This window comes from Spinacia oleracea, chromosome 3 (assembly GCF_020520425.1).
Source record: "Spinacia oleracea cultivar Varoflay chromosome 3, BTI_SOV_V1, whole genome shotgun sequence".
Lineage (NCBI taxonomy): Eukaryota > Viridiplantae > Streptophyta > Magnoliopsida > Caryophyllales > Amaranthaceae > Spinacia > Spinacia oleracea.
In genome coordinates this window covers 52976377-52995221 of record NC_079489.1, presented here as the reverse complement: position 1 = coordinate 52995221, position 18845 = coordinate 52976377, and the positions used below count along the sequence as shown (strand labels likewise).

At 34.9% G+C, this 18845-nt stretch overlaps 1 protein-coding gene across 1 annotated transcript; it reads right to left on the bottom strand.

Moving 5' to 3' along the window:
* Positions 1 to 5757: 5757 nt before the first annotated feature.
* LOC110804949 (NAC domain-containing protein 35) lies at positions 5758 to 8161 on the bottom strand. Its single transcript, XM_022010548.2, has 3 exons — positions 7731 to 8161; positions 7336 to 7604; positions 5758 to 6947 (listed from the first exon to the last, which is right to left on the bottom strand). The coding sequence occupies exons 1-3, from the start codon at positions 8020 to 8022 to the stop codon at positions 6006 to 6008; spliced, it is 1503 nt and encodes a 500-aa protein (XP_021866240.2). The 5' UTR covers positions 8023 to 8161; the 3' UTR covers positions 5758 to 6005.
* Positions 8162 to 18845: the final 10684 nt, after the last annotated feature.

Here is an 18845-nt window from a genome sequence, read left to right as displayed (position 1 = left end):
TAGTCTTGAAACATTTCCTTGCTCGAACAAATGTGGCGAGTTGCTTCAGTATCAACAACCCATGCAGTCACGTTGCTCACCAGATTCACCTCGGACACAACAGCAGCAATGATGTGTTCAGTGAGATTAGCTTGAGGCTTGTTCTCCTTTGGCTTGTTCCCAGGTCCATGTCCTTGCCTGCATTCCCTAGCTGAATGACCATACTTACCGCAAGTATAGCAATTTCCTTTAAACTGCCTTTTCTCCTTGTTGTTGTTGTTCTGCCTTGTGCCATGGAACTGATTTGGACCCTTGCCTTTCGTTCCCTTATTATAACCTGCATTTCTTTTAGTTTCAACAAGATTAGCAGTAGAGGAAGAATGGTCAGTAGTTTTTCCCTTGGTTTGGATACGGTTCTGCTCTTCAATCTTAATATGGGAAACGAGTTCTTGAAGGGTAAAGTCTTTTTGTTTGTGTTTCATGGAATGGACATAGGTTTGCCAAGAAGGGGGTAATTTCTCAAGGAGACAGTTGGCTTGGAAAAGCTCACAGATTTTCATACCCTCAGCAACAATATCAGCACATAAATGTTCATACTCATGAACTTGATCAAGGACAGGCTTATCATCAGTCATACGGAAATTTAACCAACGACTACAAGCATATTTCTTAGTCCCAAAATCATCAGTTCCATACTTAGTTTTCAGAGCATCCCAAATTTCCATAGCATTCTTAGACTTACTATAAATCATATAAAGAGAAGCAGTCATGTAGTGCAACAACATCCCACGACAGGTTTTGGTATCTTTCTCAAAATCCCTAGTGGAATTTGCAGGGGCAGCAATAACAGTAAGACAATAATCTACCCCAATTTGACCCAAGAAAAACTCCATCTTATCAGACCACATCTTATAATTCTTCCCATCGAAAGGATCAAACTTAGACATATCAGGGATGAAAGGGTTGGGAAGCATGGCAGAAGTGAAAGGGATAGCAGTAGGGATATGACCAGCCATTGTAAAAATAAAACACGGAAGAAAAAAAAATTCAACTTTAGATTGTAGGAACAATGACTAGTAATGAACGAATAAACTTATCTTTAACCAAGTCGTGGCGTGTATGAACACTGCCCTAAAGTTGAATTTGCCCCGTTACGTACACACGGCCTCTTGAGAATCAACCTCCAGGGTTACACGACATCTATCTCGTTGGTGTAGTACAAAAAGATAGATTGAAAACGAAATTGAAGTTGCCCAAATGAATCAGAGAGTATGTGTTTGAGAGGAAATTTTTTCGGAGAGCAAATTTTTCTGTGTTTTTCTTTGTGAAGGAGGAAGCCAAAATAAATAACGGAAGGCTGAAGAATTATTTCGGGAAGGAAATAAATTCGGTAATCAATTAGAATCAATCAATGACTCAATTTCCGGAATAAAATCTGTAACCGTTATGGAAATTATTCGGTTACCAAAATACAACAACTAGCCGTTACACGGGATTGATTGGCGGCAAAAAGGACCCCACCCCCACCCGCGAACGCGCACGCGCCACGCGCCCGAGCCCGGCCCCCGCGCGCGTGTGCGGTGGCCTAGAGCCTCCTCTCAAATCTTCTAACAAACCTATTAGTGGAGTGAGGATATATAAAGTGGGTAAAACTCTTATTTTTTGTCAATGTGGGACAAGCACAATTTTCATTCTTTTGAAGCATCACTACCTATACTTCCAACAGGTCAAAGCGTAACCCTTAACAAAATAGAGGGAGTTATGCTACCTAAAAGTAGAAGTGATCATACTGGAATAATGTAAAACAACTTCCACGAGAGGGAAAGTATTCCTTATTCCAACTTTAATTTCCAGTTTTCCATGTTAGTAAAATCAAGCTAACAGATAAATGCAAAAAACCAAATATAAGTTCATGGGCCGGTTTAGTTAATTACTAGTAGTTAGTTAACCCTCTTAACATTCAGTCTTCTACCTACTAAACGTAAGCTAAACGAAATCTCTGGAGAGTAACTGGTAAGTGTCTCATGATCACCTACGACATGAAGAAAACACGAGTTGGTCATTGCACCAAATTACACATTTATTTATTTATTTGATTCAAATAGAAAGAGCTACTATCTCTTTAACAATGGATTATCAACTATATCCGACTTTTTATTAAAGAGGATGGTAAGTTCAGGGATCGAGTAGTTACTTTTATAGGAATCTTGTGGGCATTATGGATAACGCGAAATGCAAGAGTTTTCCGTTCGGAGATTGGAGACATTCAAATAGTTCAAACCCGGCCAGTTCAAGTTAGCTTTGAACAGAACACAATCTACTGGCAGAAAGACAGTGAATACTTGGGTTTTTTACATCCTCCAAAGCACACATCAACCTACCCACCAAGGTTTTACTTTGCAAATATAGGTATGGTTAACGCTTACATTTACAGTTATATATATATTGACAGAGCATAGAACAAAGTCACATTAAGAGCTGAAATGGGATGGGTGCTTCAACAACCATAGTCAGTTGGGACAAGAATTGTTGGGGGTTGTGCTATGGTCTAGGGAATTTAGCTTTACATGTGGAATCTATGGCTTGTCTGCGGGTGTACATTACAGTGAGCAACTACATCTTCATTCACCGACATAGCAGTACACACTGACTTAGCTACCTTGGTCTTTTATTTGTAAGGAAAAGTTAAGCCTGATATCGGTCGATCTTACTTGGACAGTGAACGCCATTCTAGAAATACGTACAATTTTCAGAAGTTGCATGATTAACAAGGTGGACTGAGGTGACACTACAAGAAAGCGCTTGATTACCGACTACATTTACCGACCGCCAAAAAAGTAGTTGGTAAAACTAAATTTACCGACCAAAATTAAAGCAGTCGGTATTTTACCGACCAATATAAAAGCGGTCGCTATTATTTAAATTTACCAACCGCTTATAAAACAGTCGATAAATTACCGACTGCTTTTCCATGTTTTTCAACTAAATAATAGTGCGTAAAAATCAGATTATTTCCAAATTAAATTTAAAACTTTACCAACCGCTTATTCCATTTTAGCGGTCGTTACTTATTTCAAAAAAGAAAATGTAGGTGGGAATTGGGTTTAGTCGACCAGCTTCCTTCCTGAATGTACATTCCAACAAAAAATTAGCTTCATGATATACAGTCTGCTCATGATCTGACTAAGCGGGCCGCAAAGGATGGATTGCAATTCTTTTCACCATTTGGTGTTAGGTCTGATGGTTAATTAGCTTGTTGTTTTTCTTTTTTCTGTAACTCATCCTATGTCAAAAAAAAAACACTACCTCCATTGATCTTTGTGGTTAATATTTACACAAATATTAAAACAAAATATGAAATGAAAAATGTAAAAATCATTTTGAATAGGAGGTACTACCTCCGTTTCTTAAAGATTTTTACGGTTACTAGTTGCACAAATATTAAGATACTAATGAAAAAGTTGGTTGAATATAATAAAATATGGATAAAGTAAAAGAAATGGGTAAAAAGGTGGGTGAATGTAAGAAAAAATGAATAAAGTAAGAGAACGTGAGTGAAAATTGTAAATATTGTGGGCCCGGGGTAAGATAATAAATTTTCATGTTCAAAAATAAAATAAAGTAAAGCGTAAAGAAATTATGAAACGGACTAAAACGAAAAGTGTAAAGATTATTTTGAAACAGACATAGTAGTATATATATAATAAGAAAAATAACCCCAAAGAAAAAATAAACAACTATGACGGGCTAAGCGTGAAAATGTGAGGAAGTACAATTATATATCAGATATGTATGGGGAAATACATATCAGAACATAAGACAAAATAGGAAAAAGGACAAAAAAATAATTAAATGGTACTTTTCTAAACACAAATGGCATTTTTGTTTACATAATGGTACTTTTTTTTACAGAATGGTACTTTTTTTACATGAATGGTACTTTCTTTTTTGTCTTTTAGCTATTTGTCTTTTAGTTGATATGTGTGTTTTCACACATATCAGATATGCGAAAAAACGAACCCTGAAAATGTTGCCCCTCTAACAACATGAACATCAAACACCAACATTTTGGTCTTGAACCTAATAAAATATAATATTTTACCTTTTCTCTCTCCACAACACCAAACCCAACACTAATAACATTTAACAACATTCATCAAACACCAAAACTATCATATTTCCCCTACATCATCCATACCCACCTACATTTATTTTTCATAATATTGTTATGAATAAGTATATAATCAAATTATTAGTGATATAGTTAATTGTTATTAATTAAGTTAGTGATGTATAATCGTTACTAATTGAATTTTATAATCGGCTAATAAATATTTAAATAAAAAATACTTAATTAAACAAAGTAAAACTTAACTTGTTAAGGTATATGATTAAAGTAAGACATGACTTGTTAAGGTATACTATAGAGGATTGTTATTTATCATACAATATGAATTGTTATCCATTTTATTAAAAACAAAATAAAACAAGGGAGGAAAAGTAAGAATTTTTTTTTGTGATCTAAAATGTGTCAATTTTGGTGTCTATTTATAGAGCATATAAAAAAAAAAACATTCATAATTTTATTTTATTTATTTTAGTTGTAATATTTTTTTCATGGGTATTGTAATTTTGCAATGGTTAAATAACACAACAAATTTATATAATTGAAACCACTTTGTAATTAAAGAAAAAGATAAACAATATTTTTGGTTCCCCTACCACATGTCAAGTTCTTCCATAAGAAATTTGTTTTCCATTCAGTGTTCATGAACACCAATTCTTGATTGGTTTCATTATCTCTCTTCATTTCTCTCTCATCTCTCTACGTCTTTTATTATTTTTTACTAGTCTTATATGCACGCGATGTGTGTGAATATATGAAACAGATTTGTGTTATTACATTTACACCTGAAATAACATGTAAAATATATAATATAAATGCGATGCGTGCGAATATAAAAAAACATATAAGTTAGATAGAGCTGGACGCATATGAACATATTGATTAAAATAATAAGAATTTATTTAAGGGGTAGATTGATGAAAATCTTTCTTTGGGCTTCCTATCTTTTTTGGTGTTAGCACCCGGTTCACCCTTATGGCTAATCCGGATTTGGGGCGAGTTCTGGGTGGTTAGGTTTCAGTCCCCTCCCAATTATTGTTACGGGGGATCGAACACGGGTTTTTCCTACCAAGTTCAGCCCCAATCGATCACCACTGAACCAACAAGCAATTGGTTCTTTGGGATTCCTATTTGTGGAGGGTATTTTAGTAATCCAAGGGGGCCACCAAAAGTGGATTTGCTAAAGTAGACTCAGCCATTCACTTATATAATAAAGATTGACTTTTCTCTCTTAAACATCAAAGCTAGGTGCTTGATAAACATGCTCTAAGGATTTGCAAGGAAATCCGCCGCCTGATTACTCTTACTAAAGTAGTGAATTGGTCTCATTTGTGCAGGTTAACCCCTTAACTTTTTGAGAACCTCCATCTTGTTTAGGGGTACTTCTAGAGAAACTGTGCTCAAATAATCAATAATGTTTTACTTCTTTTTCTTATTTGATCAATTTTGATCATTAGGTTAACTCCTATCTCTAGGTATACCATGTTAAAAAGATAACTTTTGTATAATTTATTTGTAAAACACACTGTAAAAAACATACGGAGTAGTTATTAGTCATTAACATTGCTAGATAACAATGCAATGATCATACAATCATATACATGGTAGTAATTAATGCTTGAAAAACTTAAACTAATATCAAGCACATATCCTCCATTAAAATTGACTCTAAGATTGGGTGCTTAGCTTAAAAATAACAAAATGCGCGCATACATAGTACATAAAATTTAATTATAGTGGTCATATACGCCTATATAAAATTCCGGGTAGAAAAACATATAAGTAAAACATGATGATAATTTAAGAAATTAATGTATCTGAAAAGTAGTACGTACTTAATTAGTTATGCTTCTCATGATATATGTAGTATGCAAGTCCCTATTGCGGAAGGAGCGATAAGTTACTTGAAGAGGTTACTGAAGTGATCCCTATTCGGTTCTGAGTACGGGTTCCAATCCCACAATGATCGGTCTGAAAACGCGAGTCCAGCACCAGCACCAGCAACAGTTACTGGAGGCAACTGTAAACTACTACTAGAGCCGCCGGCTGCTGTTGTTGTTGGTGGATGGGGATTGTCAATAAGTGATGCTTGTGCTTGTTGTGCAGGTGAGAATAGATAGTTGGAGAACAAAAAGGGCAAGTTATTAGTAGTACTACCACTGCTGCTGGGGTTACCACTATTGTTAAGTGCTTCAAACTGGAACTGCTGGTGATGTTGCTGTGGTAGCGGTTGTTGTTGTTGTTGGAAATGGTGATGGATGCAAGCTTGTTGATACTCAACTAATCTATGAATATCTTCCATACTCGGCTGATGAAGTAGTGCAGAAGAAGGATGAGTAATGGAGGCGTTAAGAGGTGAAGACATTGATGTAATTACACCATGATCGCCTCCACCTCCGCCACCTCCACCACTTACCACTTGGTGATGCTTCAAGTTTGGGTGATTATCATTCAACAATTGCATCATTCTATTGACCTCGATAGAGGATGGTGTTGGTGGTTGCGGTGGTGGAGGAGTTAGCGATTGTTGTAGTGGGGTCGCTAAAGGACTCACCGCACTGTAAGAACTATGGTGAGAAAGTCCAAGAGCTGTTCCCACTTCTGTGCTACTACTAGCGTCTGTCTCACTCACCTTCTCACCCATCTGAGGCGGCGGTTGTTGCTGCTCCATTTGCTGTTGCAAACATGTTGTTTGTGCTCTAAATGCGTTATGGTAGTTCTTCCTCTCCGAAGATGACGATGTTGCTTTAGATGACCTTGACGGCAGGCTATTTCCTCGCGGCACAGACGGATGATCCTCCACCCCTGGTCGCTTATACACCCGGCAAAGTGATATCTCCGCCTGAAAATTCAAAATTCCACCCCAAATAATCCAAAAAACTTTAAAAAATAAAATAAATGAATATATATATTTTGTCTTTCACTATATTTGTAACAATTATTAATTAATATCCAGCAAAAAGAGAGTACTGATCAGATTGTATTAATGATAAATATCAGAAAAGAAGAGGAATTGAAGATTTGAAGCTTCATTCATATCTTTCACTATATTTGCGTGACCCAATACCAGTAAAAATAGTAATCATTTATTACACTCTTTACACTTGAGTTGGAATCTGTGTTAACTCCCAAATTGGTATCTAATTTAGAGGGACTCTTTTTGACACTTTAAACCCAATTAGGGTTTCCAATTTATTTAAAAAAAGATAAACAAGTAAGTAAAATCTAACCTTTTGATATCGTTCAGTTTCGTGTTGGGGAAGTCGGTATTCGTTCATAATCCAACTAGTTCGGATACCTTTAGGGGCCTTACCGGAGTAAAAGACTAGTGTTTTTTTAAGGCCGATGGGGCGGGAGTTCTCCCCTCGTATCATTCGATCAGCTCCGGTTGCTTTCCAATAACCGGATGTGGTTACTCGATTAGGCCTATCGCCATTCCGGTACTTCCGGTCTCTTGGCACATAGAAGAACCATTCTTTCTCCCCGATTGCTGCCAAGGCTGTCATTACAATTAACAATCATATTAATATATACAATATAAATATGGAGAATCATATATTCATATTACATATTACATATTTTATATTTACATATATATAAATGTAAAATGTTATATTATATATACCAGGGAGTTCCCAAGGGTCGTAGCGATAAAGATCGAGAAAAGTAATGAGTTCTACATTAAATTTCTTGCCCTCCACCTTACGGCGAAGGTAAAACTCCACGAGTTCTTCTTCAGTAGGGTGGAATCGAAAACCGGGCATCACCATGTCATGCTCGTGCTCGTCGTCATCATGATCAGATTGTTGTTGTTGTTGTTGTTGTTGTGGTTGTTGATCATCCTCCTGCTTATCGTTGTTGTTGCCGCTGTTATTTATATCGACGTTACTCAGATTCATGGTATTGGCAATTGCCATAAAAGGAAGCCAAAACAAAAATAAGCTACTTATCAAAATGTTATCTTCCTTCTTTTTTTGTTAGTTCCTCGGTTTTAAGGGAAAAGTACTGCCCTTTTATACTTGGACTTATTGTACTGTATTAGGAGTGAGAAAATTATTAACGTAAACTATTTCAAAATCCGTACGCAGTTATAGGAAAAATAAAGGTCATGAAATACACCAAAAAAATTAAAAATAAAATTGAATATCTTATTTTTAGAATTTTGGTAGAAAATAATAAAAATAATTAGAAAATGGATGTGAGAATGAGAGTAAGTAGAAAGATCTACATAGCTTTCAGGGCCTACCAAAGATGGGGAGGGGGGCTAATGCGTTAGAGGTGTGTTTTTAAGATATAGAAAACGACATTTCACAATGGTGGCCAGGGTGGCCACAGCTTAAATTCATCATATACTTCGTATAATCTTTACTACCACTCTTACTTTGCCTTAATTTCTTCATCTCCTATTTAAATAGGTTTTAGTAATTTAAGTTTTCATTGTAATAAGCAAATGGTTTAAAGTTATGGCTGTTGTTCAGAAAAACAAGCGGTAATGGCTAAATTTTAAAGGAAGGTAGTGAATAATTGTGAGAGTAGCAGTTAGAGACTACAAAAATTTGTATCTTTAACAACAATCTAATTACGACGGGTCAAAAATCCCGTCGTAAAAGCCTTTTGCGACGGGGCTAACAACCAAACAATGACGGGAATAACCGTCGCAAATGTCTTTTACGACGGGTTTACGACGAGTTTACGACGGGATTTCTATTAACGACGGCCCCCTTTTATGACGGGTTCGCGACAGGAAATCCCGTCGTTAATCAACGATTATTGGCCTTTCGCGACGGGTTTTCCCGTCGTTTATAGTAGAATTTTTTGTAGTGAGATGAACTAGTAGTGAATATTGCTGACTTGTCCATGTTGTTATGTTGTTGTTGTTGTTGTTGTTGTCAGCTCCGTTTGGTTTGGTGTAAAACGTTTTCATTGTTAAATGACTTTTTAAGGAAAATACAATTACAAATTACTCCCTTTATACCGGAATACTCGAAACGGTTTGACCGGCACAGGGTTTAATGCATTGTAATTGACTTTTTATTTAATTAGATGGTAGTTGGTAGTGAGCCTTTTTAATATAGATAGTGGGATGTATGTCAAACTTTTAAAGAAGTAAGGGAGTGGGGTGGGGGAAGTGGAATTTTTAATGTGTTTTTTAGGGAGTAGAGATATAGGTGGGTCATTGCGTAAGTGAAAAATGATATAATATTAATAAAAGTTTCATTTTTAGAAACGTTGCAAGTAATCTGGGACGACCTTATAAGGAAAGCGTTTCGAGTATTCCGGGATGGAGGGAGTAGTTTCCTTTGTTTGGTTCCTTAAAAAAATGGGAGAAGATGGTGAGGATTGAGGGGATAAAGGGACAGGGAGGTAAGAAGGAAAGGAGGAACAATGGTTTCCCTCACTTTCAAATGGAAAAGATTTTTCCACCTTTGAGGGAGTTATAGAAATTGATTTTCATCCCTTGTCAAACCAAACAACGTAAAATGGTTGAAAATGGAAAAATCGTTTTCCATGAAATCATTTTACACCCTACCAAACGGAGCCATAGTATGAGTATGTTCAGAAAAATTAATGTAGTGGTTCATGAGATTGTGGAATAACATAAAAGTTACTCTCTCCGTCCCAAATTAGTTTTTACACTTTTAATTTTCACGATATACGATTTCACGAACCAATGTTAAATCGTATAATTATGTTTTCCAAACTAGTTTCCCGAAAAGCTATTAAATAAATTTCCGATTCATTTAATCTGGTGATCTGTTACATGCCAATAGTGTGACCTTATAGGATAAGTCAAGAGTAAGCTGTGAGCCGAATATAGATTAGAACTCACTGATCGGAAGCATTGTCCCAGCCAGCTGTTCCAATCACTTGATCTCACTTAATTAATTGTTCATAATTAATCTGAACCTTGGTATTGGACTAATGCACCTTCGGTGAAGGACGTATTTCCTTCAAGAAGGTCAGAAGAGAGGCTAGAGAAAAGGCGAATTAGGATCTTTACGCAAGATTCGATACAAAAGAAGGGGAAAAGAACATCTATATACTTGCTTAAATGAGAGATAGAAAGACGCGAGACACCGGGAGGATGAAATGTGTGAAAGATGTTGGTCAAAATGTTTTAGTGGGAGATAAGGAAATCAAGGATAGATCGAGGTTCTACTTTGATTACTTGTTCAACGGGGATCAAGGGCGCGATATTTTGGTTACAAATATCCCTCGGGATATGGTTAACCTACACTTTATGCAAAGAGAGAAGTCGAAATGGCACTGAAAAATATGAAACTCAAGAGAGCAGTAGGGCTCGATGGTATACATATCGAAGTCCCTTAATACATGACTTGTTTTCCTTATCGGAGCGTCCCTTAATACTTGACCTGTTTCTTAAAATGGAAATATTCTAACAATATTATATTATTTCTCACTCCCCCCCTATTAACCCACCTACCCCCTACTCCATACAAAAAATAATTCAAAATTCAAGCCCTACTCTCCCCCAACCCCACCTCTTTACACATTTCCCACTAACTACATTAAAATAATATCCCACTATCAACTACTACCTATTAAACTAAAAAAGTCAATTCAAGTCCGTTAAACTCTGTGCCGGTCAAACCGGGTCGAGTATTAAGGGACGGAGGGAGTACCTCGTATTTTTCTATAATTATAAATATATTTTATTATATTTATAAAGCATTTCGTTGTATTTATAAAGTATTTTTATAAATTAATTCCATTTAGTGGGAATTAAATGCATTTTATTTTTAATTAATTTAAGTATTAATTAATTACGAAAACTGTATTTTTATTAAATAGATTCAATGAGTTTATTCAATCGGGATTTGTTGGGTCGTATTTTGAAAACGAATTTAAATTAATTAAAGCCCAGTCGTTTTTCCATAATCAAACCCAACAATGCTTGCAAGGAGTAAACTTAAATGAGCCCGGTAATAAGCCCAACTCAAAACTACCTTAACCTAGCCCACATGGGAGAGAAAACCTATAAATAGACCTCATATCAAACCCTCACAAGAAAATTAAGCACTCCCTCTCTCTTCTCTCCTTGCGGCACACCCCCACGCCCCACACTCTCTTCGCCCGTCTTTGCTTGAAGCCCAAGGCAGCCCCGTGCGCGCCCAGCCTCGCAGCCGCAGCGTAGCACACGAGTGCCCGCGTGCCTGCGCCTTGCTGCCCCTCTCCTTGCCTCGTCCCGCGTCGCATCACAGTGCAGTCTCACTACTGTTGTGTGTGTGTCTCGCCCCGCGCCAGCGCCAGCGCCCTCGTCCCCTTTGCGTGCACCCTGCTGCCTTGCGGTGCGTGTTGCGTGCGTTGTTGTTGTTGCTTTTTGTTGTTGTTGCGATCGCCGCACACACACAACACGATTAATTGTTGTGTGTGCGTGTTGTTTAATTGGGTCAATCAAATTATATTTTCAAAAACATTAATTTTCAGTTTTAAATTGTTTTAATTGTTGTGATTATTTTAAATATTTGAGTTATTTAAATTGATTAAAACGGTTATGAACACCGTATTGGGTTAGTGTTGTATTTTAATTAAAGAGATTAGTTTGTTTGATTGAAATTATTATTTTCAGATTTAATGAGTTTATAAAGTGTTGATTTTTGAAGTCAAAACATGTTTTTATGATAAACTATTATTAGGGTTTTGATTCCAATTGATTAAGAAATTGATTCACATAATTAAATTACAATTTAAATTATGGGAATCAACTTAAATTTTCAGATTGTTTATAAGCTTTAAAAAGTTGGTTTTTAATGGTTTTAAAGCTAAAAAGTCAATGTTTTTATGTTAGGACTTGAGTTGACTATTTGAGACTATTAAATTAACGATTAATGAATGATTTCTAATTAAACTAAGAGTTTTAGAATCTTAAATAGTTGCTGGAAATTTAGTAAACATGGATAATAATTTAGTTCTCCTTTTGTGTTTATAGGAGTTGATTTCTAGTGAGTCGTGATTCGCATAGTGGCCCCCGTACTTAGGTATTCCAGGTACGTACAAGACTAGGGTTGGAGCCTGCGTCCCGGCCTTTTTGTGCAATAAAACTCTTCGGCCGAAGACTAGTGATAGGTGGTCCTGCGGCCACCCATCGCTTGAGGACTTTATGAAGTATATTGAATGCGAATCATGTGAACTTATATGTTGTTGTGAATTCATGATTGATGTTTGGGAATGAATATGTTATTATGAATTCATGTTTGATATTGAGAACGAGCATGTTATTATTATTATTGTTGAATCTATGTGAACGAGCATGTTGTGAATTGAGTTATGCTTATAGATTCTATTGAACTATCATGTTGTGGACTTTTATAATCGTTGAATTATGTCAAGCATGTTGTTCAAGTTGGTTTGCATGTATGAGTAGTGCGCATGCAAGTTGTTATTATTATTATGCTATAGTACAGGATGTCTAGCATATATATTGAGCCAGTCGAATATTGCCAGTGAGCAATATATATTCTACCAAGGGGGTAGAATATGTTAGAGAGTCTATGTGAATTGAATTAAGGAAAATTCGTGCTAAGGGCACACCCCACTTGTTAATAGGCAATGTCGGGTTATCTCAAACAGTGTTTTGAGAAGGAAAAATGGGAGTAATTTCACTTGAGTCTATGTGTGATCACAAGTCCTAAAGAATTAAAATAATAAAGTGTCATTGTTGAATTTTTTGATTGTTCAATTATTTGGATGTTGTGTCTTGAGTAGAGTCTTGAGTCGCCTTGAACATAACATATTAATTAACGTAAAGTGTAACCCAAAAGAGTTTCAAAACTCTTGGAACGTATATACCTTGAGTATGAACAATGGGGGGAGTCTTGCCGGAAAACTTGTACTCCTAGAATGATATAAGACGTTGTTTCATTCTTCTTTTATGCCGTTGTGCATTGGAATTCCTGTCGGTATGGCCCGACTGTCGGTAGTAGCCCGACTTATTTTGGTGTATGGTTGGCTCCCATCACCCTTTTCTTTCCTTTTGTGGATACTTTACTTTACCCGTTCGAAGCTACTTTTTATTAAGCTGTGAGTCAAGAGTCGTGTCAAGTGTCGAGTCTTGTCTCCATGTTTGTTTGTTTATTACATGGCTTTTGCATGTGGATTATCTAATTTGTCGAGTGAAGCACGTTAGGATAGAATGTTATTCTAGCTTGTTCGTACTCAGCTTTTGCTGACTTCGTGCTTAATGTCTTCTGGTCATGGCCTTTGCCTTAATGACCCTATGTTTATCCATCAATTGCATTTGCGTTGTTGGGGAGTAGAATTTTAATAAAGCAGGTTTGTAGAGATAACTTGCGGGAGAAGTTATCATGGTTTTCGAGTTGAGAGTTTAATTATTCCGTATTTTACAAACTCTATTTTTATTTATAGTCATGAATAATACTATCAACAGTTAATGGATTTTTAAATGATTTAATACTTTGGATTTGGGCCTCAACGGTTCCAACTTGTTTTAATAACCATTAAGTATTTATTTATTATGTTTTGAAAGTTAGTTAGTTCTGTTGCGTAATTCTGGTAACTAGCCTTAACCGTTATCACGGTGGCGGTAATATCTTGGTAATTCCTGTGTTTTAAGTCGAAAAATGTTTTATAAAAAGCAAGGAATTATTAGGGTGTTACAGTAGGGGTTGCACCAATTGAGTTTAAAATGATGGAAAATCGTTTAAGATGGTTTGAACATGTAAGCAGAAGATCAAGTGATGCCCCGGTTAGGAAGATAGAAGGGTGGTAAAGTGATATAATTGCAAGGGGTAGGGGAAGACCCAAGAAAACTTGGAGAAAGGTGATTGAGCACGATATGAGCATTCTTGGGGTGAGAAAAATATGGAGTGGGATAGGACAAAGTGGAGGGAGAGAATATACATTGATGACTTCATTTGACTTATATAGCTTCCATTTTTCTATTTCTATTTCTTTTTATTATTTTATTATTTTATTATTATTATTATTTTTTTAAAAAAAATTCTTTAATTTTTTTTAATTTTACATGCTAATTTAAAAAATACATATTTTACTTATTCATTTATTTTAAACTTTACTTATTTTTATTATCTTTTATAATATTTTTTCTTTTATATATATATATATATATATATATATATATATATATATATATATATATATATATACACATTTTTCTCTTATCTTACTTTCATTAATTCCAATTTCTCTTCCTTGTTTTTTATTTTTTAACTTCCCGCTACTTTCTGGTTTGATTGGTGACAATGACGATCTCCTACGACGATTCATGCTAGTCGACCCAAAAATATTTTGGGACTAAGGCTTTATTGTTGTTGTTGTTGTTGTTGTTGTTGTTGTTGTTGTTGTATTATTATCATATTATTTCCATGCTCAACGTATAGTTTTCAATTCAACATTAACATTACTTTCATATTATTTTCACGCTTACCATATATTAATTGTTCAAATCAGTATTATCATATTACTTTAGATTTTTTCCTAATACATAAAATCATAATGTATTTGTGATACAAATAGTTTATAATATTCTACGTAGAAGAAGTTCAAGGGAAAAGGACATATAATATTCAGTTTCTTTAGTTAGACAACTATTTATTAAAAAAAAAAAAACTAAGGACGCAACAGTAGATGACACATGTCATTCCTGATGTGTCTTTTAATATATAGTTATTATAGATAGTCGTATCTAAAACAAAAATTTTGTTGACGATTTTGTGGAAATTGTTACTCCCTCCGTCCCTTAATACTCGCACCGCTTTCCTTTTCGGGCCGTCCCTTAATACTTGCACCGCTTCTATAAATGGAAAATTTAACAATATTATATTATTTCTCACACTTACCTACTACCCCACCTACACCCTATTCTTTACAAAAAATTATTTAAAAACTCACATCCTCCACTCACCACTCCCCACCTCTTACACATTTCCCACTAACAATATTAAAAAATACTCCACTATCAACTAACACCATTAAATTAATAAGTCAATTCAAATGTCTTAAACTCCGCACCGGTCAAACCGGTGCGAGTATTAAGGGACAGAGGGAGTAATACATTGTTAGTTGTATTATTGTGTATTATTTAGCTTAATTATTTAGAACGTATAGTATATTGTTATCAGAGAATGGATACACCCTATTAGGGGTGGCAATGGACCGGTTTGGATCGGGTGAGGCTCAACCGCATTCATCCATGACATTCATCGTCATCCAACCCATCCATCATCCGTAAAATTATTCATCCACATCCGATCCGTCCATCATCCACGGGTGATTCGGGTGGGTCGGGTGTGAATCGGGTGAAATATATTTGAAGATATATTAAAATAAATTAAAGTGTCACATATTGGAATTAGGAATCATTAGTCCACATATAGTACACATGACTATTTTTCTTTTTGAAAAACTATAGCATAACTTTTACAAAGTTTTTTATTTATCTTTGTGGTATCCTAGCAAGGGAACGCAATATTTTTGTGTTACGCTTATGTCTATTATAGTTTTATTTGAAATAATAAGATATATTATGAAAGTAAATGATGGTAAATTAAATCATACAACTAATGTAATAGATTGATGGATCAGGTGGTGGGTTGGCTGCACCTTCATCCATATCCGACCCACCCGTCATCCAATCCATCCATCGCCGTCAACCATCCGCTTATTTTCGGGTTTTAGTCCATATAATCTGGATCGGATGGATGGATATACATCGGATTCAGTTGAAATTTCCAGGTCTACACACTATAAGATTAAAAAGTAATGAATTAATAACCCACTAGTTTAAGGCCAGTGCAACGCACGGCTACTACTAAAACAATTTATTATTTTAATACGAAGTAGTAACTAAATTTGCATGTTACTATACAAAGTCAAAAACTATAGTTGTTTACTTGTATGTAGAACGATCTAACAACGTTAACCAAACCCGAATAACTCAAGACCAATTTTCGAAAAGACCCGAGCATAACCGAGGTAGTCAAATACAACATATTTTGAATTGAGTAAAATCTTGATAAATAAACTTATATGTTAATCTACTTACCATGTAATATTATTTTAATTAACATTCTTAGAGCATCTCCAATGGTTGTAGCTAGGGACTAGCTTGAAATTTATAAAAGTTTCAAGCTAATAGCTAGACCATTGGAGTGCAAATAATATATTAGCTTGGCCAAGCAAATTAGCTTGTTTAAGCTAATTTGCTTGACAACTAGCTCCCAAAGTTGTCAAATAATTAATTGACAAGTGGGACAAGTGAAACTAATTTAATTAACAAGCTAGTTGCTATCCATTGGAGCACAAATTAGCTAGACAATGAAATAGCTTGAAATCTTATGTTGCATAACAAGCTAATTGTCAAATTAGCTTACTATTGAAGATGCTCTTACTTACCAGTTACCATGTATTATATTATTAATAGTAGACTAACATTAGAAGTTCATTTATCAATATTTTTTATATTTCTTATCAGATTAAAAAGTTATAATAATGCATAAATTAAATTATATCATAAAAGAAAAAATAATATTGATTTAGCTTTCCCCTAATAATATTATTATGCAATACACGTCTATGGTAATTAAAATATATTTTTATCTTAGTTTCATAAAAAAACGTAATGTAATTTATTTATTTTAAAGTAAAAAAAATAAAAAATCATTTTGGCGGAAAAAAATCGCACCAGAAAATGACACGTGTCATACCTGGTGTCTCTTTTAGTATATAATAATAGATAGATGTTTTAGTACATGTTGGTAAAACATGATACTCTAGATTGTAAGAGCAAACTTTTTATTTTTTATTTTTTTATTTTTATTGTTTATTAGTTTCGTACCCCCGTTTCTAAATTCTTAGATCTACCATTGGGAGGATTGATGATATTTCCAAATTGCAAGAGAAGTAGATGGGTCACATGTGAGAGAGCGGTGTCGAAAATAGTATTCCACATGGTAAAAGAAGATGAAAGTTGGCTAACACCTACTCCCTCCGTATTTTATTAGGAGTCACATGTTGATCGACACACGTATTAAGAAATGAGTGTTGAATCTAATAAAAATAATAGAGTATATTGGGGAGAGAGTAATAAACAAAAGATGATGGAAAAAATATTTTAATCAACGTAGAAAATGAGTTTATTGTAGTAATGGTCCCCAGAGGAAACTAGATTAAATAATTAGAAGGTGGACTAAAAAAGTGACTAAAATTGAAAGTGTGCCTCCTAATAAAATTAAGGCCAAAACTGATAGGTGTGAATCCTAAAAAAATACGAAGAGAGTAATACATAAGAGTGGTGGGCTACGTCGCCTATTACATGTTTTAGGATCCCTATTATACTTATATGTTGTTAGATTCTCCACAAAATGGACTTGGTTTGGCCCAGTAAAATATATCAATAAATAGAATGGAAAGGGTCATACCAAAATACTAAATACAGAAATGCACCGTTTAAAGTTGCATTGAATAATTTAGAGAATGATAAAACTAAATGGATGGAGAGTTTTACATGAATTTTAGTTATTTGAGTTTGTGATATTACGTGACTGGCAAAAATGTAAGAGAAAGTCCTGATAAGTGTGTCATATGGTGGGGGGTGGGACTGTTAAATTAAATAAATCAGAACTCTAGTACGTACTCGTTTATGGTCGAAAACATCACATGATTTATGTGCCATTGTTTCTGTCATATACGAGTATATCTTTATTGTCATTTTTATATATAAATCACTGGAAAATCATGCATTTAAGTTTAAAACAATATGTACGTAGTTCGAATAACGAACTCTCAGACTTGGTTTAAAGGTGCGTTTTATTAGATTAAATTTTAAGATGTACGTAATGAACTCTCAAACGCATTGTTATCTTGTAAAACAATGTTGACCGATTTAACTAGGTTACAATTAACAATATCATCATGCATATGGTAATGAATATTACTCTTTGTTGCGGTTGTTTTTTAGTTGCTGATGTGGAGGTATCCGGTTTAAGTTGGTTTGATCTTCGGTTCAACCTGCAAAATAAAAATAAAAATTATTCCTCTCGAAATAATCTCTCTGATGCTGAATTGAGTAACATCGTGATCTAAAGCGAGAAAGTAGGGAGAAAGTAGGGAGAAGAGAGATCATAATAGTAAAGGTAGTACTGAGAATTTAAAGAATGTAAGTTACTCATTGGGATGTGGAGTATTTACGGTACATAGATGTTTAGGGAAATTCCCTAAAAATTGAGGCACCTGATTGGCTAATCGTTGGCAACAAGTGTCTTATCACATCAGTTGCCATGAGCAGTGACATATTTGGATTATTTTTGGTGATTTCTTTGGTACATTATGTTTGATCGTTTTTTCACGACTCGTGAATGGGTGAGATATGCTCTAGATTGAGATTATCAAAGGGTCCATATGCACTTGCCTAGGTGGACTTGACCATTCCTCTTAGCTAAGTTGGCATTGGTATAAGCCACATGTCGCTCGCAGATTCGACCATGTTAGAATGATATTTTATGTCACTTCATTTGCCCCTTCAAGGAGGGTAATTTTTGTACATGCTTTCAAATTTTTGTTTATTTCCCCTTGAAATTGATGTTAAGTTCAGATCCATCATGATGTTACCAATTGTTAGGCATCCCATTTTCTCCCTTGTATATATGAGCATTTTGGCTTTTAGGGCTTCATTTATTGTTTGTAATTGACAGCATTTGGTGAGAAGCAATTTTCGTCGAGCATCAAACACCATTGATGC

Bases quoted from the DNA above. Each gene is read 5' to 3' on its own strand.
- LOC110804949 (XM_022010548.2), bottom strand. From the start codon at position 8,022: ATGGCAATTGCCAATACCATGAATCTGAGTAACGTCGATATAAATAAC. The intron at 7,605-7,730 runs GTATATATAATA...TTGTAATGACAG, and splicing joins CGACCCTTGGGAACTCCCTG to CCTTGGCAGCAATCGGGGAG. The intron at 6,948-7,335 runs GTTAGATTTTAC...TTGAATTTTCAG, and splicing joins AAACTGAACGATATCAAAAG to GCGGAGATATCACTTTGCCG.